Below are 26,820 nucleotides of genomic sequence, written 5' to 3' on the forward strand. Positions count from 1 at the left end.
TTGGTTGAATTTGCTTGTTCTGTGCAGCAGTTGTCAAGGAAGGAGGAAGGATTTCTCTTTGTGCAATGAGGCTGTACTTGGGGTTTAAAGGGAATTTAGTATCAAAGTAGTCCAGTGTTTTGTGTGACAAGCCATTAGGACTGAGGTCTTAGATTGATGGTACAGGGTATTAAGATGGTAAGTGAAGTAGTATGCAGGTCCCCAGTTGATATATCGAATAAAAGCACAGACTTGGAAATAAACCTGCTGATGCCTGTCTGAGCACTTTGCTGGCTTAATGATTTTGTTTTCAAAGTCAGAGTAATAGAAGTTCCTTATGGAAACTGATGGTGATTTGTGTGAAATTTCTTTTTTTCAAGAACCAGACATAATCTTTTCTTGAAATACAAATTCTTTTCCTTGCTACATCCCTCTTTCCTTGTTAAATGGGGGAAATAGAACAGGTGGTGCATCATTAAAAATATAAAGGGAATTGTTTCAGGGAGAAAGTGTGAAAAAGTTGTATTGCATCCCGAATTCTGCTCTCTTTCTGTGATTGAAATAATCTTTGTAAGTGTGCTTCCTGTGTTTTTTTTCCATCATGGTTTATGCTTTTTGAGAATTTACTGATTCCAAGACATTTTGGAGGTGGCATAGTTGTATGCAGCACCCATCATTAACAAGTAATTTAGGCTGTAATTTACTTAGAACAATTGGAGTGTCTTTACATTAGCTGCATGTGTATTTGTGCCTTTTAAATCTCATGGGTACATGCTAGAAGTATCTGAATGAATTTGCATATACAGAATTTTATGTTCCAATATTTGACCTCATATGGCTGCCCATAGCTGAAAGCACCTGTTTTGCAGTTTAAGTTTTAATGTAGTGTATCTGCTCAAGCTTTTTTTCCTGATCCTGGAATTCTTCAAACAAAGCTTTCTTCAACCTCATGATAATTGAAAGAGGTTGGGGTTTTATCTTTGGTGTGTTTTTTCTTAAATGTTTCAGTACCTTGGCTCTTAGGTTTTTTTCTCTTTTAAACCCTTTGTTGTAACTGTTCTCTCTTACGGAGATGTATCCGCTCCAGTCAATTTTCTTCATTGCAACTGAGAAGCATCTCTATGGCAGCTGTATTTTTTCTTAATTCCCTGGGAGACACATTCAGAATATTTGCCTCTGTAGGCAGATAAAAGGAGCATGATGGTAGGATTCTTTTATCCTAATGGAGCAGAAATTGTTTTATGTTCCTGCTTCTGAGTTTGTCAATCTTCAAAAGCTGATGTTTCCACTGAGGCAAGGTGAAAAAATTGGTCTCTGAAGGTTTTGTCCATATGATACTGTATTAGGTACTCACTATATTATTTTTTTCCTTAATAGACCTTACTCCCCCTAAAAAGAAAAGATTTATTGGAGCCAAAAAACAGGTTGACTGAAAGAAGTGAAATGGATTTTTTTTTTTCACATTCTGTAAAACCATCAGAACACAGGTAATAAGAAAGACTGTTCTTTAACACGGTCTCAGAGAGCAAATGGATTTGCTTCCGTGGTGGTGTGAGGAGGCACATTCTTCAGAATTATTCCAGAAGAACGAAAATCTAATTCATCAAAGTCATCATGCCACAGCTGTTACAACAATCTATCTCCTACTGAATGCTAGCCAGCTAATTTTTGAGAAGTGACATTTTTCACAGTTTATTGTTTTCTCATCGACATGGCAGCAACCACATCAGATATAATCACCCGGTGATGTTGGCATTGATTAATTAGCCATGTGCTTTCTATTTACAGATACAGGAGTTTCAGTTTCTTTGGGTGAAAAGAGAAGTTTTAGGTAGAATGTAGGAGTTTTCTCTTTGGTCTGTGTGAATGTTTTCCATGTACTTGTTAAGCTATGCTGGAATTCAGTAGCATGACTGAGTATTTTTACAGAAACACGTAGTTCTGCAAAACCTCACTAGACTGTTTCAATGGATTGTGGATGGGTGAAGCATTTTGGCTGCATTCTTTACCATAACTTGAACTATGGTGCTCTTACTCTTTCTGGGGTCAACAGTAGTTTCCCTCTGAAGTGATTTGTCATACAACTATGACTGTACAAATGTAGTAGGTGCTGGTAAGAGACATAGGCTACAAAGAGGAAAACTGTCTGGAAATTATCTTATTGCTAGTCTGATGTATGAAGACAGCAGAGGTGCTCCATAGTTTGGGATTCATGGTCATGCAGGGCCCTTTTTTTTAATACAGATTTGCAACATATAGTGTTGGCCATGATAAACAGTTGTGTCCACCCACAGTCTTTGAGAATAAGTTCCTTCCAACTTGGATCTGTCCAGCTCTTCCCATTGTTCATATGAATTTCAGCAGCATGAGCAGCCGTAATGCTGAGATAGTCTAAAAAGTGCATCTGCACCACAAGAAACTGCCTTTCAGATCTCCTGCATAAACTATAAAAATAAAAAGTATCTTGGCAATTATTTTTCAGCTGTGAAACATGCTTTTGTAAAGCTGTGACTATAATTTTTCTTGCACAGATCTCTTTGTGCTCCCTTATTGTTACCATATGCAGAGCTTTTTTGTAGCTCAGCCACTCCCTGAATAGCCAAACTCTGAACAATTTTTTTCTTCCTTAAATTTCTTACTTCTAGGCATAACCAGTCCATCTTATAATTACAGAGGAGCTATTAAGAGTATTCAGACTGCAAGTAGGGCTCTCAGCTGGGAGTCTTGCAATGTAGAGTGATGTTGGTCCAAGAAAAAGGTTTTGAAATGGTACCTGGCACTTCTAGTTTACTTTGGAATATTTAAAACTGTTCCTCATTTCTCATGTTATTCCATTATTGATAAATTTCACGATATAATTGAGATTAATATGGACACTAGAGCCACTTCATGAAATTCATGGCCTCAGGGCACATACCCATTTTTTTCTTTTAATTCAAAGTAACTAAAAAGTGTAGGAAAATGCAAACATTTTCTTTTTTGTCACAAGACCAGCAAAATATGTGTTAGCTGCCGGTTCTGCTCAGCAGATAACTACCAACATTGACTTATTGCCTTACCTGTGAATGCTTCATATTTCTCTGCACTAAAGGCACTGCACTTGATAGGTGGATTAAAATATAAATTAGAATAACTTCAGATTATCTTTATGTTCAGGAACTGAAATCTCAGTATTTAGAACCTAGTTTAGGCATGGCGTAAATTTTCTCGCTGATGAAGCCTTAATCATAGTGCTGCAATTCATCACTCTACAGGTTTTATCAGGACCTGGCTTCCAGGACTCTTCTGTGCTTCCACAGTCTGCTTTGAGAAACTTGTTGGTTTGACAAGGTGATCTTGTAGGACTGTTTTTTTGAGAGAGCTGATACATGGCTTGCAAACAAGTAAGAGATAGCTGGGATTACAGGATAATTCTGTCAAGGAATTTCGAAAGCCTTTCCATGAGAATGAAATCTGTGAGGTGTTTTTGGGAGGGACTGTAGTTTGGATCTTGAATCGTGCACCAGTGTTCTGAATGAGTCCAGGAAAAACAAGGTGCTTCTGAAGGCTGAATGTGATTAAGTCTCAGGTAGTTAAGACAGGATATATAAGTTTCTGGTCAAGAAAATCAAGCAGTCTAACACCACTGTCAGTTTTGTTTTTAAAGAAACCCACTTCATTTAAACCTCTAATTTCTACCTCAGAATACACTAACACTTTACAATCTCCAGGTGATGATCCATCTAGCTGAAGTTTATGTCTCAGGTAGTAACTCATACAAACTGCACGAGGGAAGAATTCAGGAAACTCTGAAATTGACTTTTTTGAAAGATCCTGGTAGTGTTTCATTTGTCATTGTGAGTAATTTTGCTTTTTGTAAAGGGGTTTAGAGAGGCTCAGCTCATCTTTTTTGTATTCTTTTAGTCTGTTCTTTTTACAGAGAATTTTACCCCTGCCCAAACGATCTGGATTATTTGGTTTGGATTTGTTTGGGTTGTTGGTTTTTTTTTTTTTTTTCAGTAATAACCCGACTGCTGGCCAGAGAGACTTGTTGCAGGTTGATTTAGTGCACTTTTCTTCTCCCAAACATTGAGCAAGTGACTTCTAACCTGGGCTGTTATCCTGATATCCTAACAGTAATCATTTTCATTGAAAGCGAAGCAAAAATGTTTTTTCAGTAGAAGAGATTTACCTTGTTGATGATCAGAACTGTGCTCGTTGTTCACATAAGCTCTAAAGCAAAACTTCACTAAAAAGAAATTTCATCAGACTTGCTAGGAATTATATATTCTTCCTAGGAATACTGTATTAAATCTAATAAAGTCAGACTTGATAAACCTGTAATTAAACAAAGGGGAAAAAAAGAAAGAAATACATCATTTAAAGGAAGAAAGAAATTAATCATTTTAATAGTATCATGATGAGGAAACCTGACAGTTGGTAGGGTTTTTTGACTTTTATCGATCTAAAACTGAAATAGGTGTTTTGAAAAGGCAATGTGTCATCTTTCACCTCACCAGAGCTTAGTGGGGGTGATGTGCAAACCTGAAGCTTGAGACACATTTTCTATTTTTTTTCCCCCTCCATATAGATATTTTTAAGCTCAGTCTGACATATTTAACTGGCATGCAGCTCATAAAGCTGCTCTGAAGCTGATTTGTGCTTTCTCCTGAATCTCCAATTGTGTCTGTATTAAGCTGAGAGATTTTCAGGCACCTGCAAGTAACAATCTATGAATCAAATTTATAGTAGATTATTTATAAATGTGGAAAAATGTAGTCACATAATTTTGTGTCAGGATAAGAGTTTCTGATTTTTGAAAAAACCAAACCAAAACAAACAAAAAAATCAAACAAAAACCCCTCCTTCCTTTATATAGGCTGTGACTTTTAACTTATAAAGAAGGAATCATGTCTGTTTCCTGTTTATTATTTGTCCTGGTTCACAACTCGGTGTTCTGATAAGTATTTCTTAATTCAAAATTATCACTGCTTGAGTGGAGAAGAGTGGATGAGTGCAGAAGTTAAGAGTAAGAAGATAATCCATAGCTTCTTCTTTTTCTTTGCTTGGAAGATTCTTTTATCACACAGTAAATTTCCACATATGATATCTTTTCTTACCTTTCAAATGAGAAATTTCTGAAAAAATTATTATCACATTAAAGCTGCCTTAAGTAATAACATTTGCCATCTATTTGACAGAAACTCTCCAAAAGTTTCTGATGCTCTTGCTTACATAGTCACTTTCTGAAAAAAAAACAAACCTAAAATCCTTAAAATATTTTTTACTGGCAAAGTAACAAAAAAGAAAAAAGATACTGCTTGAATTGAAAACAACTGATTTTGTGAAGCATTGAAAAATCTGCTTAAGAATACTTTTCTTTGAGAGACATCCTATTTTTCAGTATTTTTGAGGAGTGGAAGCTACTTTCTGCAAAACCAGACTGAAATGCCACTCATACTCTCCTAGCTGTCATGTGTTGTGTCTGTTCATTATAGGGTTATTAGACAGGTAGTTAAGTGCTAAGTAGATAGTTAGGTACTATTGGGAAAATAAGAAATCTACTAACAACTTTTGAAGATTCTGTGGAGGAAAAAAAAGGTGTATATAATAGTGTAAGTAAATAGTGTCATGGTTTGAACCCAGCTGACAACTCCGCACCCACACAGCCACTCACTCAAACTGCCCTGCTGGGACGGGGGGAGATTTGGATGACTAAGAGTGAGAAAACCCGTAGGTTGAGGTAAGAACAGTTTAATAGTTAAAGCAAAAGGCTTGCATGCAAGCCAAGCAAAACAAGGAATTAACTCACTGCTTCCCATGGGCAGGCAGGCATTCTGCCATCTCCAGGAGAGCACAGCTCCATCACACCTAGTGGTTATCTCTGAAAACAAAGACCATCATTCTGAATGTAAGCTTCCATCCTTTTTCTTCCTCCAGCTTTATCTGCTGAGCGTGATGCACTGGGATATGGAATATCCCTTGGATCAGCTGTCCCAGCTGTTGTGCACCCCCAGTCCCCTCTCTGTTGGGGTGGGCTCATAGGAAATGGCCTTGGTGCTGCATGAGCACTGCCCAGCAGTCACTGAAACATCTCTATATAATCAACACTGTTTTCAGCAGAAATAAAAAACACAGCCCCACATGAGCTACTGCTACTCTGTCCCAGTAAAACCCACTGCATCCAGCCATAGCTTACATTTAAAAAAACCTTGAGGGAAACCTAGAGGGGAAACACACAGTCCAGAAGAAACACTTTCAATACCATCTGTATTACCATCTACAGTAAGAGAAAAAATATTGAGTGTAAGTGTGTTGTCTAAATTTATTCATTCAGTTCTTCTTCATGATTCATTGTCTTGGTTAGTTCTCTAAACTGCACAGGGATTGTGTTAGGGAGGACCATATATTTGCTACTTCTTGTTAAAAATTACTTGCTGATCTGTAGTGGCTGTTTTATAGAACAGAGCAGAAAGTAGTTTGATCTGTATAGCATGACTCCGAATACATTCAGGTTTAAGTCAAAGACTATGGTTTGAATTCTTTCTCTAAAAATAAATGAAAAAAATTAAGCTGTCCTTTTCTCAAGAAAATTACTTGGAATTCCAGTGAAATCTTGTAATGAATTTCAATAAATATTATCATATAAAGGATTTTTCTCTGTGCTTCCTGAAGCAACATCATGTAGTGTTTCAGCTCATCTTTCTCATCCAGCCTGTACTTGTGGAATTTCTAGTATTTTCTATTTCTTAAAACGTGCTTTCTCTCTCATTCTAATGCTAGAAAGAAGTAACTAAGAAAAGAAGGAAATTGCAGTGTTCGCTTGTTAAAGAGTCAGTATTTTTATATTGAAAGAAGAGTATTCTGTTTCTCAGGTTTTTTTTTCCTTCTAGAAGCTAGTGTGTCTCCAGACAGTTTTGCTTTCTTCCTGTGCTCTACAAAGCAAATACCAGAAGACATTTTGAGATGTCAGACCAAATAACCCTGATACAAATGGAATCATGGGAGAAATTCCTATTATTTTCCATTCCTTTAGAGAAAGAATTAGGTACTTCTCTACAGTCTGCTGGGAATTTCTGAATCTTCTTTCAGAGACTCATCAAGATGCTACATACCATCCTTTAATTCAAGTACAGAAGCTATGTGACATGGATAAAGAGCAGGCAAAAATCCAGTAATAGTTTTAAAACACCTGTCATTGTAAAGAAGCATAAATAGTATTTTTTCCCCTAAGATAAAGAAACATTCCCTAAAAGCAGTGCTTATATTCACAATACAAGCGCTGATATAAGTGCAAGAGATGTTGAATGGTCCCATAAGCCAGTTTAACCCCATAATCTTCCTTCTACAAATACTTGCATAATCATTTTCTGTATTCATTCATCATAAGAATAATTAAATCTTTTGGGTTTAGCTTGCGAGAGACCTAACAGTTAAACTTACCTGCTGTCCCACAAAGCCCTGTGGGGAGCTTTGCATACTTGCCATGGCCTCGCTGGTGAGTGTTTTAACTGGTAATATCTCTAGCTTGTTTTCAAGAAGTAAAGTTATTCATAGCCATTGTGCAGCTCAGCCTTCATTTCTGTACCTGTAGCAGAATCTGTAAATACTACTAGGTAAATTTCCTATAGTACCCAGTGCTAGAAAAAATCTGGTAAGTTGGAAAGGCCTTAGTTTTGGGGGTGTATAGAACCATATTTAGAAATTTGATAAATAGTTATGGGAAAATTAGTAAGTGTTATATATGTGCTACATATATGTGTGTGAAGTCAAGAGGCACAGAGGAAACACAGTAATAAAAGCTCTACCATTTTGATGCATTGGACAATGTTGCTTTCTTCTTCCTTGTTACCAGGGAAGGACTGTTCACAGATAACATCTGAAGGATAGTGTAGGTCACCCCAACAGTCACAAACTTCCCTAGGATGTCACCACATAAATAAGGTAATGGTCATGCAGAAAGGCAGGGTACTGATGACCCTTTTTACACTCAGCATGTCATCCACTCATGATGTGACAGGAAACCACAGCAAGGGCTGGCTGGAAGGTGAGGTAAGGCATTTTATTCCCACAGGGCTTCCCAGACACAGTAACTTGTTATTGGATCTGACAAGTAGGTTAGTGCACGGGTTTCTTACAAAGCCAATACTGTACCAAAAATAATGAGTCTGACAATGTGTGCATCCAACTGATGTCCCTGTTCATGTTAAGTATGTCTGGAATTTTTGGCATAGTCCAGGATCTAGGGTGGGAGAAGACAGATACTTAGGGAGCTCACTTGATGGTATGGCAGCAGTTTTTTACTTTGTTTTCTTGATAGCTTGTTGAACTAGCTCAATAAATGTCTACTTACACATAGTACATATTTATCATAATGCAGAAGGTATGAATATACACTCCTGGATGAAGTAGTCTCCAGAACCCCCACAGACCTGATTTAGACTAAAATTCTATGCTGATTGTTTGCTTACAAGCTAAAGTAATGCTTAGGAAGAGGGCTAAATGCATCAAGGATTGACATAAAACCAGCAAACATGTTACACGCTTTCTTCTCAGCAGCAGTGATCCAAATCTAGCAGCATGAGCAGTCAGCCCTAAGGGGCTCTATGCTTAGGAGGAGCTGACTGGAGAGGGGTGCCTGTGAAGCTCCAGGGGGAAAGCCTGGATGCATTTAAGAGAAAGCTTCTCTTCAGCAGACCCAAGTTGTGTCCTGTTTGCATATGGCAAATACATGTCAGCTCATGATTTCAGCCTAAAACATTCATTTAATGGCAGAAAAAAACCCTACTCGGTCTGCTCTTACTCCATTGCCAGTGAAAGTTAACCTGACTGCTCACTGTCAGAAAACACAGCAAATAAACATCGCATTTTAAATTAATCCAGCTTTCAGAGCCCACTTCTCTCTCCTCTGATCACCTAAACAGGCAGTTGATAGAAGACTAATTACTCAGTTACAGTAGTATACATCCACTTCAAATCCTTTGTATAATTTGCATTCATATAACTGCAACCAACTGTTGGACTCTTAGGAAAATAAGTAACTTGCAAAATACTAGTGAGGAAAATTCCATGTTTCCCAAGGGAAAAAAGAGAAAGTGAGGTAAGGCACAAGACTTCTCAGACAAGGTGTAGGTGGAAATCTTTAGTACCACTGTGAACTTTAGCTCTAAAGTGAGCTAAAGTTTCTTATTAACAATCGTTTCTATAACATTAATTTAAATACGGATTAGTTATAAGATTTTATGTTGCAACCACTTAAATAAATAGGCTAAGTAAGTAGCTGTTTTCTGTTATTCAAAGAAAAATACACAAGCAAGATGCATTATTTCATATGTTTGGTTATGTTGGACCACTGTGATTTGCCAGACTAACAATTCCTTTATTGCATGTTGAACTTTTTTTATGTTAGGCACCAGCTATTGCCTCCTACTTCCCACCATGCTGTTTTGATTAATTCTGTCTTCTTTTGTTGTTTCTTTTCTGTGCCTTCATTCTCAAAATCTATTGCATTTAGCTGCTGACGTAGAGTTACTCATCTTGTAAAGTCCACAGTATTGTCCAAGTCTTTTTTTTCCCTCATCTTCAGTGTTCCTCTGATTTAACTGTTCCATTTTGTTTTGACTTTTGATTATCCCAGGGTCCGATTGGTATGGATGGAAAGCTGGTAGGTGATTTGTTCAAAACCAGTGTAATTTAGGTTTCTCACGTATTCCCCTCTTTGCTTTTTAAAATGACTTATGCTGAAATGTATATTAGTCAAATACTGGCTTCCTTCAGCATAACTTAGTTCAACTCCAGTAGCATGGATTTTTAACAGGTCGCTGAAAAGCCACTTCAATCTTTTGTGCCTATGCAAGGAAATGGAGGTCAGCTCTCCTCCTGTTCACTTATCATTTTCTGTCTGAATTAGATTGGAAGGCAGGTTGCTCCTTCAGTGCTCTGTTTAGTGGTGCCTTTCAAATAGCAGGATACCATTTCTGACTATGTTTCTGTGACTCCTCCTCTCTTCACAAATTCTTAATTTCTGTGTTTTAATTTTTGTGCCTGGATTGTATTGTCTGATTGAATCTGAACAGCCTCACGTCCCATAATAAATGCATTTGTATGATATCCCAGATATTCATTAGAGATATGCTGCTTGAATTAAGTTAGAAGTAACATTTAATTTTATGTGATGCATTTGTTAATGCATTTGACTTGTGTGTGTATATTTGTATAGCTTTATGTTTAGGTGTAGGAGCCTGGAAGTTTATGTTCCCAGCTCTTTAAAGATTAACACCATAGAAAAGGTGTGAAAATCCAGTTTTAGCACTTTCTCATGCTATTCCTTTTGCTCCCTCTCTTTTCTCCCTTCCCAGGGCACTCCTTTTCACTGATACCCTGGGTGATACCCATTTTCTTTTCTATCCTTTTACTTACTGCAAGCCCCATTTCCTTTGCAAGCTCGACTTGTTAACTTGCAGTGTCAGCTTTCATTTTCTCCCCTTTTTTTCCTGTGCTCCTTGAGGTTTCTTTCTAGTGTTAAGTAACTTGTCTGTAAAGTGTGCAACATGCAGTCAATATGCTTTTCCTTTAATCTCTTCTAGGGGATTGATAACTTACCTGTTGACTTTAGTTACACCATGGATATTTTCTTTTTGTTTTAATATCGGTAAATAATTTAATATAATTTTGTTTTATATATCAGTAGTTAATATTAGGTTTAATTGCTGGGAAGGGACTAACTGAGAACAGTGGACCCTCCATCATGGCAATTAGAATAGGTTGCCAAATCCCTTTGTTTGCCTCAAAATAGTGTATTAAGCTGGTAAATAGGAGTATAGAAGGGAAAATGTCCTGGAGATCTTACTGAAACCATGACATATTATGTAGCTATACCCACTATAATAATTTAGATTTAAAAAAAAAAAAAAAAGGCAAAAGAAGAGCAGCATTCAGTTGGGATAATCAAGTAAATGAGCAATGATCCAGCGTTCAAAGCAGCAGCACCAAAATGCACCTAACCAGTCAGTGGTGTTGGGACTGATCCTTAAGTGCATGCAAAGATAGCAATTAGTTGGTAGCCAGAACCAGTGAATCAGTTTTAGAGCATGTAACAGATTTTAATGAAGATGTATTCATTAGACAAAAATCAAAGTAATGCTGACTTTTCAGTCTTGAGCAGTATTTTCTCCCTGTTGCTTATCTAAAATCTATAGGAAGACCTACACCTAAAACATTTTAATCCACAAGTAACATGAACTGGGGGCGATTTATGCAGCAATGAACCAGACTAATTTCAGCAGACCTGGGGCCATTTTGGGAACACAAGATAAATTGAGATTGAGCTTGCTCCAGTGAATTGCAGTATCAGAACTCATTTAGATTGAACTCATGTCAAGGATCTTTTTTCCTGACCCTTTCACAATATGCAAAAATGAGAGAAAAATTAACAGCCCCGTTTTGTGTCACATGCTTTGATTTGCTATTGTGTGACAATAACTCTTTACAATTAAAAATGTCAGTGTTGTGATGCTTTTCTACCCACTCTTTTGTAAGAAGAGCTCAGTGCTTGCTGCACCCTCTCAGTAGCATCACTTATTGGATCACTTGTGAGAAGGGAAAGTGCTGCTGTAGCTGCAGTGGATAGTAGGGCAAGGACTGGATAAGATCTCTCAGAAATATTGAAGGGTTGAGAGCCATTGTAAAAACCAGAAAATATTTACCTTCACTAATGCAAATTTCCTTCCATGCTGAAGGACCTAATAGCCAAGGGGTTAAAATCATTCTGCTTTCATATTCAGCATTTGGATTTATAGCTAAATATAGGATAATTGTAGTATTGGCAGCATATGTAAACTAAGAGTAATGCAGTTATTATATTCCCTGATATCTCATAGAGTTTCCTGTCTACATGAAAAAACATTGTCCTATTAAAATTCATTTTCCAGCTTTTTCTGTATTGGAGACATGAAAGAAGAGTAATTATAAATGCTCAGTACCAGAATATAGTGATACTGTTGAGGTTGAGAATAGAAAACACTTCCATGGGAGCATGATTGCAACCCTCACCTCATATTCAATTCAGAATATGTTTGTGTTATGTATATATGTCTTTTGTATCATACCTATAGCATGTACCATGTGGACACTTAGCAGCCTCTATATCTTAGATGAAGGAAAAAAAAAGTCAATTTTCAAATCCCTTTTTTTAAATATATATGCAAATATTCTGTTTATTTGCTTTCCACTGCTTTAAATCAACTGTTTGTTGAAATGTTTTGGTAATTTCAGACCTTCATATAAGTTTTGGCTTTATATATATGTAGATATATGTAAGAGACAGCCTTTAATGATTTGGTCAAAAATCTATTGCACAAAAATCTATTGTAACTTTATATATTTTTTTGAGCAAATGCATTCTGAATTTTATGTATAAAGTTTGCAGGCACAGGCCTCAGTTTGGATAATTTATGCAATTTTATTTTACTGGCTGTCCAGTACTGCATCAGTAAGCAATTCCTGATGATTTTAAGATGAGGTATAACATAAAATAGCTTAAAACATGCTGCGAGGGGAAGATTAAGGTAAAATCCGTGTGCTGAATAGTCTCAATCATATTCATTAACCCAGTATAATGTGTAACTTCATAGAACTCACCAACTCAGAATGTTTTACCTAATATTTGAACTGACAAACCTTAGCCAGTAAGGTTTTTGTTTTTTTTTTTAATATCCTTTATGGTGCCATTTTGTTCTAAGGAATGAATAGAAAACTGCAGCATCCACAAGGAATGCTTTATGACGCATTTGGTGTAAAGATTAGATAGCCACAATAATTCTCTATTTTATCGTTATTCCTCTGTAACATGATTCCATATATTTAAAAAATATTTTAAAGCCTTTGTGTGAATTTAAATACTATTTTGTTGTGGTTTTTAATTGGCACAAAAAGTTTTATTAGTTAATATAAAAAAGCATTTCTTCATTTGCCTTTCTTGTTGATAATGGTTCCAAGTTGAAATGCTTTCACCTCCCACCCCATGTAAAATTGCCCAGAATCACAGGATGGTTGAAGTTGGAAGAGACCTCTGCAGGTCATCTCGTGTAACCTCTCTGCTCAAGTGGAGCTATCTTGGTCAATTTGCCCAGGATCACATCTAGATGGTTTTTGGCTATCTTCAGGAATGGGAACTCCACAATCTCCCATGGTCCTGTGCTTGGCTAACAGTAAAAAAGTGTTTCTTGATGTTCAGACAGAAAAGTTTCAACTCTCTGTAGCAGTACCTTCCAGCTGAAGTGGTTTTATATGATCTAAAATAAGGCTCCATGCTCAGTTTCTGTCAACAAAAGGAAATATAGTTTCAGTTTAACTGAAGTATTATTTTAATTGTCGTAGAACACCAGAAGCTAAGCTAGCCCTAGGCGTTAAAAGGAGTTCTCTCTAAGGAGAAATATGTAATTATTTTTCTCTCTCTTACAGTGTGAGCTGATTGTCTGGGTCATATTGTTTATAGTCACAGCCACTGTAGTGTTTGCTAAAATAATTCTGCTTCATGCAAGTAATTTCTGTTAAGAGCACTAAAATAATTCATGACTTTTCACTGGCTTTTCTGGTCTAGGGAAATTAGGGATAGGAATTCTACTGTGTAAGGGCTTACAGCAAGAAGAAATACAGTTCCTCAGTGTGCAAGAATGCCACTCCGCTTGTCCAGGGGTGATCTAAAAGGGATGTTGATAAGTAAGAGAGAAAATGTATCAGCTGTCTTCTTGGATTGACTGACAAAAACTCGTCTCAAACCTTTCACAATTGCTGGTTTAAATACTGGTTTATACTTCCTTAAAACTGTAGCAATGGCAAAAAGCACTGTGTTCCTCCAGTTTTGAGGCTTTGTTAATTCAATAAGCAGTAATAGTAAATAATTAGCATCTCCTTGGAGCATGGAGGTGAGCCATAATAGAGAAATAAAGAGAAAAAACCCATAATACCTGCTTCTGAATCAGCTCAGCACCTCTGGCTTCTTTTTCACTTGAGAACTGTCAATTATGTCTTCCGATAATTTCCAAATTGTTATGGATATCTAAAATAAGAAAATGCTCAAATGCAGTTTTGATATGCTGTTGTAATTTATTTGTACAATCAGTTGCAAGAAAGTTCATCACTTTGAATTAAAACACTCAAATTCAATATAATATTAAGAATCTAAAATCTGACTTCAACACAGTCACTGTATATTTTGTTAGCTCCTTATTAGAGAGCACTGTAACTATTGTCTACTATTTAAGTTTATGCTTGTTGTAACTTTCCGTAATCTTTTGGTTTTTTTGTTTTTTTCAGGGTCAGCCTGGTCCTCAAGTAAGTGCCATCTTATTTTCTTGCATAAGTAATAGATAAACACAGTGGTCACTGAGCTCAGGTTGTCTACAAAGTATTTTACTATATTTTTCGATCCTACTATAGTAAGATAGAAACTGGTAACTGTTGCATAATTCTGTAAGAAAAATATTTCCCAAGAGAGAAATATACCCCCCGCATATGGTTAAGTTCCCTCAGCTGTCTGACCAGATGGTGGGGTTAACAACATAATACTGAATAGAGCAAATCTCCTAACTATGGCTTGAAACTTCGCCACCAAACTTTAAAGCAAGATAAAATAACTTAGCAAATGTGTAGCAAATGTAATACTTCAACTGCTTATTAATCACATGCTAATAATGTTCCTATAATCCAGGCAGCCCTCAGTTATTTTAAATATTGCACTGCTAGCTATTTTGATTAATTAGGTACACTGCTTTGAATTAGTTCTGCTTTATTTAAGAATAGTGGAACTTTGTCTTGTGAGCTGTAATTGAAGATGTGGAAATCTAGGGACCTAACTTCACTTCTAAGGGAGAAATAGACCAGCAGAAAGGAAACATTATATATAGCAAAATTTAAATGTGAATTATTTGAGTGCTATAAAATATGGAAGAGCAAAGAAATATGAAAAAAAAATTACAAAGCCAGTACCAATGCCATACTTGGTGAAATCAGTTGAGAAACTCAGCCTTTTTATGTGTTCCATATGCTTTGTGGGAAGTAAGCTTTGATCTGTGGAACTGTCCTAGCACAGGTTAGTTGCCTGAACCAGGATTTCTATGAGGGGCTTTTATATTTCAGAGTCATAATTGAAAGTTAAAGCTTTACCACCTTATTGACTGGCAATTTTTTTAAGTTAAGATTTTCCTTATGAGAATCAAGCATTTCCTTCAGATTTTTTAGTTTCTAAACATAATTTAGTTTCTAAACATCATAAAATCAATCTGTTGAGAGACAGATTGATTTACAAACCCTCAAACCACTTGGCCTGAATGCACAATATCCTTGCAGTGCCAGGCTCTGTTTAAGAGAATTGTTTAAGAGGTCCATATGATGCTGGAGATGACCACCGCCCATGGCACTTACATTTCACAACAGGCTCTTGATGTCTGGACTACACAGTGAGGTACCTTCAGCCTCTCTGCTGCTGGGGGTCAATGAAGAGAGAGATGGTAATTCTGTGTGGCACTGTGGCTCTGAACAAGCTCTGCTGAGGACCTGAGGCTGATACTTGGGCCTGTGGGCTGCCCTGTAGTTGATGTTAACTTGTGCTGCCACCCGTGTCCTTTCCTTCTGGGTTTGGACCCCCACATCCCACATTTCAGTTGCTTAGAGAGTGTCTCTTGATAATGCTTGTAAACAGCAGCTCAGTCTTAAGAGCTCTTATCTCTACACGTAATGCTCTGGGGTAGCTGTAGGCAAGGAGGCACCATGGAGATGGCAGCATTCAGTGTGCTTTCAAGGGCAGAAAGGCTGAGAAATCTCCTCACGGGTGTAAGAGAAGTGAGGTGCAAACCAAAGAAAAAGCCTTCTAAAAATGTTCCCCAAATTGTTTTGTAAGAGAATTCTTACATGTTAACTTCAGTAATTCCTCCCCATGGAAATGCTTACCTCTGGGTCATCACTCTCATCCTCAGCAATACGTACCATTGTTCTTAATAATGCCTTTTCTTCCTTTTCAGCTCAAGATGCTCTTATTGTGTCAGGAGGATATGTGTGTACTCAGACATTTTGACTGACTGATTGAGTCCAGGAATCATTCTTTTGAGAGCACTGGCGAGGAAGACATAAAGGCATAAAACAGTCAGAGTTGTGTTCAGCTTTACATTAAGATGCCTAAACCCAGAACATTGTGTTGTATAGGTGTTGACCTATGAGGTGTCTAAGCACTCCTTGCAGTCAGTGAAGGTTAAGTCAATACTCAGCGCACCCAGAAACCTGTTCAGCTCATGGCAAAACCCTTGGGCTCAGTTACATTGTCTGCATTCAGGCATTTGTTGCTGTGCTAATTGATCCAACGTCTCCGGCCTTAGCCTCTGGCTATTTTATGTACACGGGCTGGAGTCTGTGTTGGACTGTGGTTGTAGCTGTCAGTCACAGGCAGCTGTCTTGGATACCCTGGGAATCTCTCACATGACACTAGCTGCACACATTCGTGCCTCCTAATTCCAGATTCTGGCTGTAGGCAGCTACTGAATCAGGTAACCATTCTGCTGGATTGCTTTCTAGCCAGTGTTGATGTCTATGTATCTGAAACAACTACATGGAGGCTGTACATTTACAAGTTTATCCCCTTAAACTGAAACTCAGATCCAGATAACTTGGTGAGAACAACATTTTTCAAGTATTAAAAGTGGCAGTTTTTAAATATTGGAAGCTGAAAAGCTGAAGACTTTTAAAAATTTAAAGTATCCACAGAAAACAGAATCTCTTCACATACAGATAAAATAATTCAAAACCCCTTGGCATGTCATTAAGTAATGCAGAAATTCCAACCTAATATGATTGTCAGCAATTTCCTTGGTCTTAACTGCGTCTGTGAGAAATTCAAAATTTAAAGTGTTGATCAGTTTGGTTAGTAAGTAAAGGCTACCTGGTTTCAAAGAAAAAAATTATTAATACTGATTGGAGAAGAACTTAGGAAGTTTCTGATGTCCTCGCCATGCAAGTCTGTGCTAAGATCAGGGATAAATTCTAATCATTTCTATATTCACTGTTTTACTAACCCCCAATGTTTTCACTATGGTTTTATAAAGTACACACTAAGTTCACTTAACACACACCTAGTTATTGGGCACAACCTCCGATAATTTTAGATTTTTTACTGCTTATTTTCATCAAAAATAGATGATAAAATATAGTTTTGCTTCAATTTTTCCCATTTTAAGTAACAAGAAGCTTTATTACAACTTACAGGCACCGGTTTTTTTTTTTTCCTTCCTGAAAAAGCATTTGGTTCTATTGTATCTCTGAAAAGAGATCGCAATAAAAAACCTAAAGAATTTCGAGCCTCATCTTTAAAAAAACGATTTTTCTTCTTATGATTTTGGGTTTCTGTTAAAAAGAAAGCTACTTTAAATACCCTGTAAGCTGTGTTCTTCTGTAGAAGAGCAAGTAATAAAATATTTAATATTTTTGCTGAAATTAAATTCTGACCCTTGAGTGACCCCCAAAATATCTTCTTTTTCTTATCTGTAGTATAAATATGCATCTAGATTAGCTTGAACCAGAAAGAGTTTTTCTCTGAGTAAATCTTTACAACCAAATTCTGCCCATACTTTTTCTTTTTAAAATAATGGAAGTGTTCATGCTTGACGGAGGGCGAAGTTTAGCTTCTAGTCTAATGTTAATTCCATAAGAAACGTACTATCATGCTAAAGAGAGAAGGCTGGCTATTTTAAACTTTTGTTGTTGTTTAGAAGTAAGGTTCATGTAAATACAAGAAGCCATGCTTTTAATATTATGGTGAAGGAAGACAAAAACAATCCTTTCAAAAGATCTTGCTGAACTAAAGTTATTAAAGACTGTACGTGTGGGGCAGGGTGGTATTTTGGTGTGACTTCGTCTCAGCCAGCCAACTGTTTCCTTCTTTGGGGCAATATCCTCTCCCTGGCCTATCTCTAGCACAACATACTTTGTCTCTCATGTCAGCATACATGAGCACTCTCTGTGTGGGACTTTGAGATACAGCAGCCTCACAGATGCTTCTCCTTTCTCTTTGGCAGCTGTCCAAGTCTGCATTAGGAATGGACAAAGTATTAATGATTGATATTTGTTTTCATGAGATTCTTGTTTTCCTTTATGTGACACGTCCATGGACGTGATGTTGTAACAGCCTGAAATTTTCCAGTGCATGATAAAGGGTTTCCATAGCGATTGTGGTGACAAATGTATCTGTGTCTTTTTTTTCACCATCAAGGATCAAGGAGTATTTTTAATTTCTGGTGACAGAGATTCTGATTTGTGGTTAAGCTGGCTATTACTGGCATGTGCTGTCAGCAGTGCTGGTGGGAACCATTTTAATTTTCAGTTTTCTGGTTTTTGTCAAAGGACAGAGAAACACAAGCCATAGGCTCTACTTTTGAGTAGGTTTGGAAGGCAGCAGTCTAGGGAAGATATTTATCACTTCCTGGAGAACACTGTGATGAACACTAGATCTTAAAAAAAAGTATCTGACAGTAGGAAGGATGAGAAAGGAGGTGTATAAATAAAACGTATTTTGTTTCCTGCTGAGCTTCCCTTTCAGCTTTGGTAGTTTGGATAGCTATCTGCATTCCACAATCTGTTAAATGTTGCTCCCAATGCATGCCATTCAGTAGTGGGGCAGTTGATAACAAGAAGTGATCATATATGTGTTTTTATGACTTTTTAAGCTATGAGCAGGGTATGTAATGTCCTGTTGACCAGCACTGCAGAGTGGTCTCTGCCTGTCAGATCGTTAGAGTTGGACATGTTTCTTTTGTTCTCGTCCCCATAAATTGAGATGTGAACTCCACATTCCTTTTTTTCTAGCATTTTCATGAATGCTTCAAGACTCTTTACTTGAATTTAGAGTGGGGCTGGGAGGTAAGAAATACACTTATGAACACAAAATCAGCCCAAGACTGAAAAAGTAATTCACTCTCAGATACACATTGCAGTAACGTTACTGCTCCTGGGATAATCCCAGTGGTTGTATGTACCCAGGCCATCAGCTATTCTCATTGTTGAGAATGATTTTGTGAGGCATTTCTCCTAGAAATTCATCTTCTGCTCCTTTCTGATCTAGCTGAAGAATTGTGTGACTCAGTCTGATTATACAAATGCTGACCTGCTTTTAAGTTACAAGTTGCAGATCAGATTTTACTGTCAAACTGAGGCAGTTAGTTTATTAACTTTAGATAGCAGACTTGGAAGTCTGTTTCTTACTTTCATTGTACGAATAACAAAGATAAATCCTTGATGCCTTTGCTGCTAATAAGAATTTACTGCAAATTATGAGATCAGAAATTAATCTGAGGGTATTGCATAAATAAACAAACTTGTACTGCTTCATATGTGTTTAAGCAGGCAGAACTTTATTTTAGTTGCCATTCTCCTTTCTTAAATGGTAATAGCATTTGTGAACACTATTGAATTTGTGACACCTTTTTAGGAAACAGCCCATATTAATTTGTGAGCAAGAAAAAACAAATTCCATTTTCATGGCTTTTCATTTTATGTTAGTGGCTAAAATGAACCACATCAGAGAATTTTAAGAGTAGAAATCATGTTCAAAACTTCATTTACTGTATACGTAAGTGTTTATGACACAAAAGAGGCCAGAAATGTGTCTTCTCAGAAGGAGACTGTGCATTTAATTGTTCTTAAGTATGATGCTTTCCCAGCTTCATATGTAATAAAATAGAAGTTAATTTTGTTAAAAGGCATTGACAACAACAATGAGCACTTTCAAATATTAAACACTTCAGTTTCCCCTGGTAGACTTATGCACATGTGCTTACCAGAAGAGCTGTGAATCTTAAATGGTTTTCTTGGCTAAGCAGACAGCATCAGTGCAAGTAAGAGGATTCTTTGCTCTGTAAAGAACAGAGCACAGAATTGGAGATTTAGGGGCAAATTGTTCTGAACTATCTGTTGTACAAAGGCTAAGGAAACACTACACAGAATTTAAAAAGGCAGAGGAGAGCAAAAGTTCCAAGCTTTAACAAACAAAATTCTTGTACAGTTTGATACTATGCTCTGCTTTCAGCATATTTTTTTTTACTTGCCTTTTCCCACCCTTTTGTCAGGAATTGCCAAGGAGCCTCTAATGGCAGATTGATGGCTTCCCTACAGTACTAAGTGAACTTAGTTGGAGATAGTTAGACTTTTTAGAGCTCTGCTCATCAGGGTCTGTCAGACACCAAGAGGAGGCCAGACGCCTACCCCAGCTGTGCTACTGTGTTCTTTTGCTTACTCTGGTAAGCAAGCTTTTGAGTTACAATTTCGGTAACTATCTGGTGCTGAAGTAGCAAGATGTTCAGATGCTCCACAGCCTTTCCTGGAAGAGATAATTTATTTCTTATTTTCTTGCTTGATTCAGAAAGTATCAGGCTTGAATTCTGTTAATTTTACAATTACCAATTCAGTCTAACTTTTGATTTTCTACCAACAGAAAAATAAGAAGGTTCATTGCACAGAATTCTGTGTAAAGAGCTCTTTATGCAACATAATTATCAGCTCTGTTTGTGCTTGTAAAATAAATTCTGCTCCTAGAAAGAAGGCTTTTTTTACTGAATCTGAAGATCTCCTTTGGGTTTAGCTGTATGCAATAGATAAAGAAAGCTTGGAAGATGGACTTTGAGAACAATTTGACCCAAAACTTTTAGAAGTTGATCTCCTCATTTCATAGTTCACATAGCAACAATTTATGATACTATTAGTCTGAAAATACAAGTCCTAAAATTAGACAATACATAAAACTAATATTTAAAACTCTAGAAGAAAATATGCACAAGAGCTTTCTATTTGTAGAATGTTACCAAGTTTTTTTCATAGTGGCATCATTAATTTTTTTAAAGAATTGTTGTTTTTTTTTTTTTCGTAAAACAAACATGAAGATCTGATTCACTGGTTACATATGCCAGTATAAATGTGATGAGGGCTCACACATTAGCATTCCATCTATTCATCTAGAAGTTCCAGCTGTCACCAGGGCATAGTAGATCTTCTACAGCAAGTGAGAAACTGTGAAGCAAAAATTACTTGCAAGCCTTAATTTGGTAAAGCATTGCTTAGCTTAACAGAGTACATATGAGTACAAAAAAGCAATTGCAAACTTAGTATTGTGATTCAATTATTACATTACAAAGGGTTGTCAAAATATAATTAAGGACTCCGAAATATTTCTTGTATTCCTAAATGATTTCTTTATCAAATGACCTTTATATTTTCTTCCTTTTATTTTACATATGGCAGAAATACACTAGTGTCTTCTGTGTTCTATTAGGGATTATGTCAAAGCAACATATTGCACTGTATTCAGGAATATTATATAGTACTTTACTATCCTGCTGCACATGTTTTTAATTTGACATTAAACTCATACTGGCTTATTGTTTTTAGTGATCTTCATGCTGTATTTTAGCTTTGAATTCCAGTTCAATTTGTTGCAGATCCCAGTAGTTTCACTAGCTTAAAAAAACCCCTAGGAGTTATAAAAAAATGTGTATTTCATCAAGCTTATTGTAACTTGAAGATAATGCTGTGATGTCTAAGACATTGGTCTTTCACAAGGTTTTCAAAATATAGGAGTTTCTTTGAAATCCATTATCAGTTCAGAGACTGGTGATGTTTTGTGCTAGATACTTGAAAGTCCTGTAAACTTGAGCAGAACTGGGAGATTTGAATCTCAGGCTGGTAGAGGAAACCTTCAAAATTTATATTTCCCTTTACAAAGTGACACACCTGTGAACTGAAATTTTACTTCAAGCAAATTTATGTGTTAGTAGAAATGCTTTAGTTTTTTTTATACTGAATTGATGCTGTCATGAAGAACTGTGCTGATACGTTATTCTTTCCTGTAAGTATGAGTCAAGTTTCAAGAAGGAAGAAAAAGGCTGAAAATGCAGCAGTTAACTTTCTTTGGAGTATTTTGTGTACTGCCAGTAATGTTACTAATGAGCATGGCATGGAAGTGTCCATTCTGTTTGTGAGCTTTAATCTGGATTGCCAATTTCAAAAATGCTTTGTCTGTCCCTACAATACCGTAGGATTAACTAATATAGTTCTTAACTGAGATCCATCAGTAATATTCAAGAGCTGTGAGCTGTAAGAGAATCACGTGTTTTCAGAAATAGTATCCAGCTATATTGCCCAGTATGTCTGCTAGTGTTCATTTGCCAAAAAGAATGAATATCCATTTAAGTATAAATATACATATGTGTTTAATTTCCCCTGAAGATGTTCTGAATTTTGTAGTCCATACTCAGTCTTGAGGAGAAAACAGTTTTGTTTTTAATAAACTTCGTTGTCTTAAATTGCTTCCTGTATAAAGATGTTTCCAGCCTCATAGGTTACAAAAATATGTTCAGTCATCTCACTTTCACATATGTCTGCATATAAAAGTATGTGTATGTTTGCAGGAAAAAATCTCATATAAAAATTCATCTGCATTTATCTGGTGTTCCATCTCAAACTTCACAAATCCGAACAGTTCTCAAAATAGCTCTACAAAATATGTCATTGTAGTTTTCCCCTTTGCAGATAAGAGAAATGGCGATGATAAATGAAAGATTTAGTTCTTGCACTGACATTTGTTTGTCTTTTTGTATCATAAATATTATTTTATGAGCTATTTTTTGTGCTTTTCTCTCTATATATTATTTTATGTTAAATGAATTAATCTGACTAAGGGTGATGCATCCCTGTCAAGACTAGAGTTATGACTTGAAGTGTCATGCTTTGCCTCTTTTAGCAATGCCTTGTAGCTGGGATAGTTCAGAAACATTTGCTGTAACCTAAGACTTGCAGGTCACTTCAGGTGGGTTTGTGCAGTGTAGCTTTTACCATGACATTTGTCAGACAGTTCTTGTGAAAAGGCTTTTTTGGGTACAAGTGGAGCCTGTGCACAGGAAAAAGTTAAGGGACTACAGAACTTACAAGGGTCATAGGAAAGAAAGAAGAATAAGATTCTCAGAGGAATGTATCATATTTTGTGAAATAGATTCTTCCCAAGCATTAGCATACCCTGAAGTTTAAAAAAGTTACCTAGTTTCTAAAATAATTCCATTGTTCTTAATCTGTGGATGTCGCAGAAGCCTTTTTGCCCCGGTGCTATTTTTTACATGGCTGTGGCTTTATACTGCTATTTTATTGCCAGTTATTTTATTTTATTCTTTTAACCATTCATGATTTAAGTAATCACATCTTTCACCAGTAGCATTTTATAGTAGCATTTGCAGACAACACTGAAGGACTATCTAAATCTTTCTTCGACATTCTACTATGCTGAATGAGAAAATATCTCCTGAGCTGAGTAGCAAAATTTGGAAAAGAAAAAACAGTGTATAGACACAAATTGCCTTTGAAATACTGAGTCAAACTCAAAGCAATGCTACTGAAACCAGTGTGGAGTTACCACAGTAAATGGAAGAATGGAATTGGCCTTCCCTATTTCAAAGTCTGGGTTAAAATCCTCTTGCTGAAATTAGGTTTAGTGCTCAAATACAGCAAATACATATTATCTGCAAAACCCTGTTCAGATGTGAGCTGTGCAGGTTTGCTTGTTCACACAAGTTCAACCTTTATTGTCTTTTTGTAAATTTGCCTTGATATGATAACAGGTTCAGGCCAAAATTCTTCATAAACCAGCCTGATTAACCCTTATTTCAATGAATTGAATCAATTTCAAATGAACAGAGAGGGGTTTTTCTGGAATTTCAGTAATCTGTTTTTGTGTAGTTACTGCTTTTTTTGTAGAGCTGGACCCTGTGCAGCATCTGTTAATGAAGTACATAAATCTCCTAGACTCAGCTGCTGGTCAAAGGAGGATCAGCCTGGTACATATTTGGATGCTATTTCATCACACAGAAGTAATGCAGACAGCAAAGCTGAGATAGCCAAAAGGCTAGGGAGCTTGGAAGATGTATTTCCATGACCAGAGGTACTTCTCCTGTAGATAGTGGGTGTCAGTGGTGAATCTGCTCTGAAACTTCCCCCTTTCATTCCTTGCATCCTTTGTTTGTCTCCTTCAAAATATCTGAAGTTCAGCCTGCCATCCTCACCAAAAAGGTTCTTTTGAGTCAAACAAAAAAGGTTAAATGAGCAAAGGGCGCTATCATTTCACCTGAATTGTCTGCCAGGGTAGTAAACAATCAGGGAAGCACCAGAGGTGTTTAAATTAGAGAAGCTACTGTTCTATTTTAGGTTAAAAATAGCTGAAACACTGGAATATGAATTAGTATTTCTGAAAATAAAAGAAGTTGTTAACTCCTGTGAGGAGCTTTTTTTTCTTGCTAAGCATCCAGGAATAAATGAGAGAACTGGCCTATGGATAAAAATCTCCCAGAAGAAGTATAATGGTGAATTTTTATATCAAAAATCTGGAAGAAGGCTTTAATGAGTTTGATTGGCAAAATATATGTTCTTTTTCTTTTCAATTTCTATTATGTTAGGAAAGAAAGAGTGTAATTTCATAATCTCAATGCAGTTTTATAAGCTCTAAATGTCACTCTACTATATTAGTCTTTATTTTATGAATATTTTTTTTAAAAAAAATTTTCCCTCAAATTCTTACTTGATTAAGGGCATATTAATTGCTTCCATAAAGTAGAATATTTTGATTGGATTCAAGGCATTGATGCCCAAAGTATCTCTTTAGATCAGAGTGCCAAAAGCATATGAGTATTTTTGGGCAAAATAACTGTATATTTGTACATTCTGCTTACTGGCTGCTTATGGGTGCAGTTCTCACTGGCTACTGCAGAAAACTCCTCTGGAGTGGTTCTATGGCACTGTTATTTTAATACATTGAGACAATCAGGAGTTTAAGGAGTGCTAGTTACTTTTTCTGTTTTATTTCGTATCCCTTTCAATGCTCAGTACAAAATAAAGGGCATGAAATCTGTAGAAATAAAAGTAGTTTAGAGCTATAAAGTTTTTCCTGCTTCAGTAGTTTGACACGAAAATAATGCAGTTCTTCTAAAGAAAAGGTGAAGCAATCAATGTTGAAAAATCTTTGCACTCCAGTTCTCATTATTGTAAAATTGGAAAGCAGCCTTTAGTTCTTGTCTTCTTGTTTACCAAGCATTACTTTTTATAGATTTTTAATTCATTGAATTCCTGTGGCATCATTGCTGTTGAATGTAGTGAATACTTATTTAAAAAGTTACAAGACTAAATTAACTCCACTTTCTTGTATTATTGAATCTTACAAACTATTGAATCCCATGCCTTAAAATAAATATTGTGTTCTATTGACAGCAGACTCATTCTTGTCTATTCCATCACTACCATGCTATATATTAAGTTTTCAGCTATTGAGTGAATGCTGATACAAAAATGCAGTATTGTTTTTTAAGTTCTACCACCAGCGTGCTCACACACACATAAGTATGCATATTCCTATTGGAGAAGGGATAAGAAACAAACTCTCCTGTATAGTCATTTTGTATTGGATCAAGTGGGATTAAAGGAAGAGGAGGAAAAAGTAGGGAGGAAGGAGTGGGTAGAGGAGTGCAGGCAGCCTACCTGAGATACCAGAAGATGAGGAATTAATCTTGGTCATACTGCACTTTTTGGCAGGGCCTGTTATGGTAGTTCGAGGGTCACTGGTTTTAAGCTAAAAGAGGGTAGATTGAGACTAGATACATAGAGAAGGGATTTTTTACAGTGAGGATGGTAAAACACTGGTACACATTGCACAGAGAGGTGGTGGATGCCTCATCCCTGGAAACACTTAAGGTCAGGTTGGATGGGCAACTTGCTGACCAGCACACTAGTCAAATTGAAGAGGCTCCTGCTCATTGTAGAGGGCATGGACTAAATGACTTTTAAACCCTTCCAACCCAAACTGTTTGGTGAGTCTAAGATAGCATGTGATGCTTTTTCAGGTGGACATCTAATGACACAGGGATCTGCTGGAGGATGGGTGTGAGAGTAGGCAGCCTCAAGCAGTCTGTATCAAAAATGTCTCAATTTTGTAATGTTTTATAAACCAAATATTGAACACTGAAGCTGATACTATGTTGTAATTAAAAATATTGTTAAAATCATAGAGTGAACTCTGAAAAATCCTGAGACTGCAGTGAGAATAGCAAATATAACAGTAATAGTAAAAAAAGCTTCATGTTCAGTCTGCTTTCTGAATTTTGATTCTGTAGGGCCCACGTCAGTTGTGTTATATTATGGCTTCCTGCAGTTCTGAGTACCAGCCAAGAATTTGTGTGTTTCTGTGGTTTCGAAGTAACAAAGTTTGTGTTTGTATCTTCCTCACAATCTTCCTTCCTTCCTGTTATTGAAATCAGAAGCTTGGTAGTTTTCTTACAACATGAGAAATACAGCATTATTAGTTTTTCTCATCTGTATTTTTATGTCCTGTTCTACCAGTTTACAAGAGAGGCATTTCCTTTGTGAGATTTTTGGGTTTTTTTTTTTTCAGTATTGCATCAAATCTCTAACATCATCAGTGAATTTCTGCTTATCTGACAAGTAGGAGAATAGGAAGGTGCATTGTGTGCAAAGCAATGAGGACTGAGGTTCAGGAAATACATGTATTACAGTGCACTGAGCAGTAAGTGAAAGTCAGAAGGTTTTTGACTTTATGAGAAGCCATTTTCTTTTGTTTAGGAATGTTCCAGTTGTTTCTGCCACTGTATAATTGGTCTTACTGTCACATGCAGCATCTACTTGACTCATGAGAAACTTAACAGATCTAAGTCATAATGTTTACTTAAACTGATCCTTGTTTTTTCATGCTCAGGCAATGGATGCACAGTCACAAACCCTCTGTACCACAGAATCTTTGGAGGACTGCTTTTGTTGTTTTGTAGGCCTTCGAAGAAG

General features: G+C 36.5%; 1 protein-coding gene across 1 annotated transcript in view; it reads left to right on the forward strand.

Annotated features, from left to right (window-relative positions):
- Positions 1 to 26,820, forward strand: part of COL25A1 (collagen type XXV alpha 1 chain) — a 296,280-nt gene that overhangs the window by 166,219 nt on the left and 103,241 nt on the right. Inside the window, exons 6-7 of the mRNA XM_066317842.1 lie at positions 9,596 to 9,622; positions 14,275 to 14,292. Coding sequence (XP_066173939.1) covers positions 9,596 to 9,622; positions 14,275 to 14,292 — 45 coding nt within the window. The remainder of the gene's footprint in view (positions 1 to 9,595; positions 9,623 to 14,274; positions 14,293 to 26,820) is intronic.

Source organism: Sylvia atricapilla, chromosome 4 (genome assembly GCF_009819655.1).
Source record: "Sylvia atricapilla isolate bSylAtr1 chromosome 4, bSylAtr1.pri, whole genome shotgun sequence".
In the NCBI taxonomy this organism is placed as follows: Eukaryota; Metazoa; Chordata; class Aves; order Passeriformes; family Sylviidae; genus Sylvia; species Sylvia atricapilla.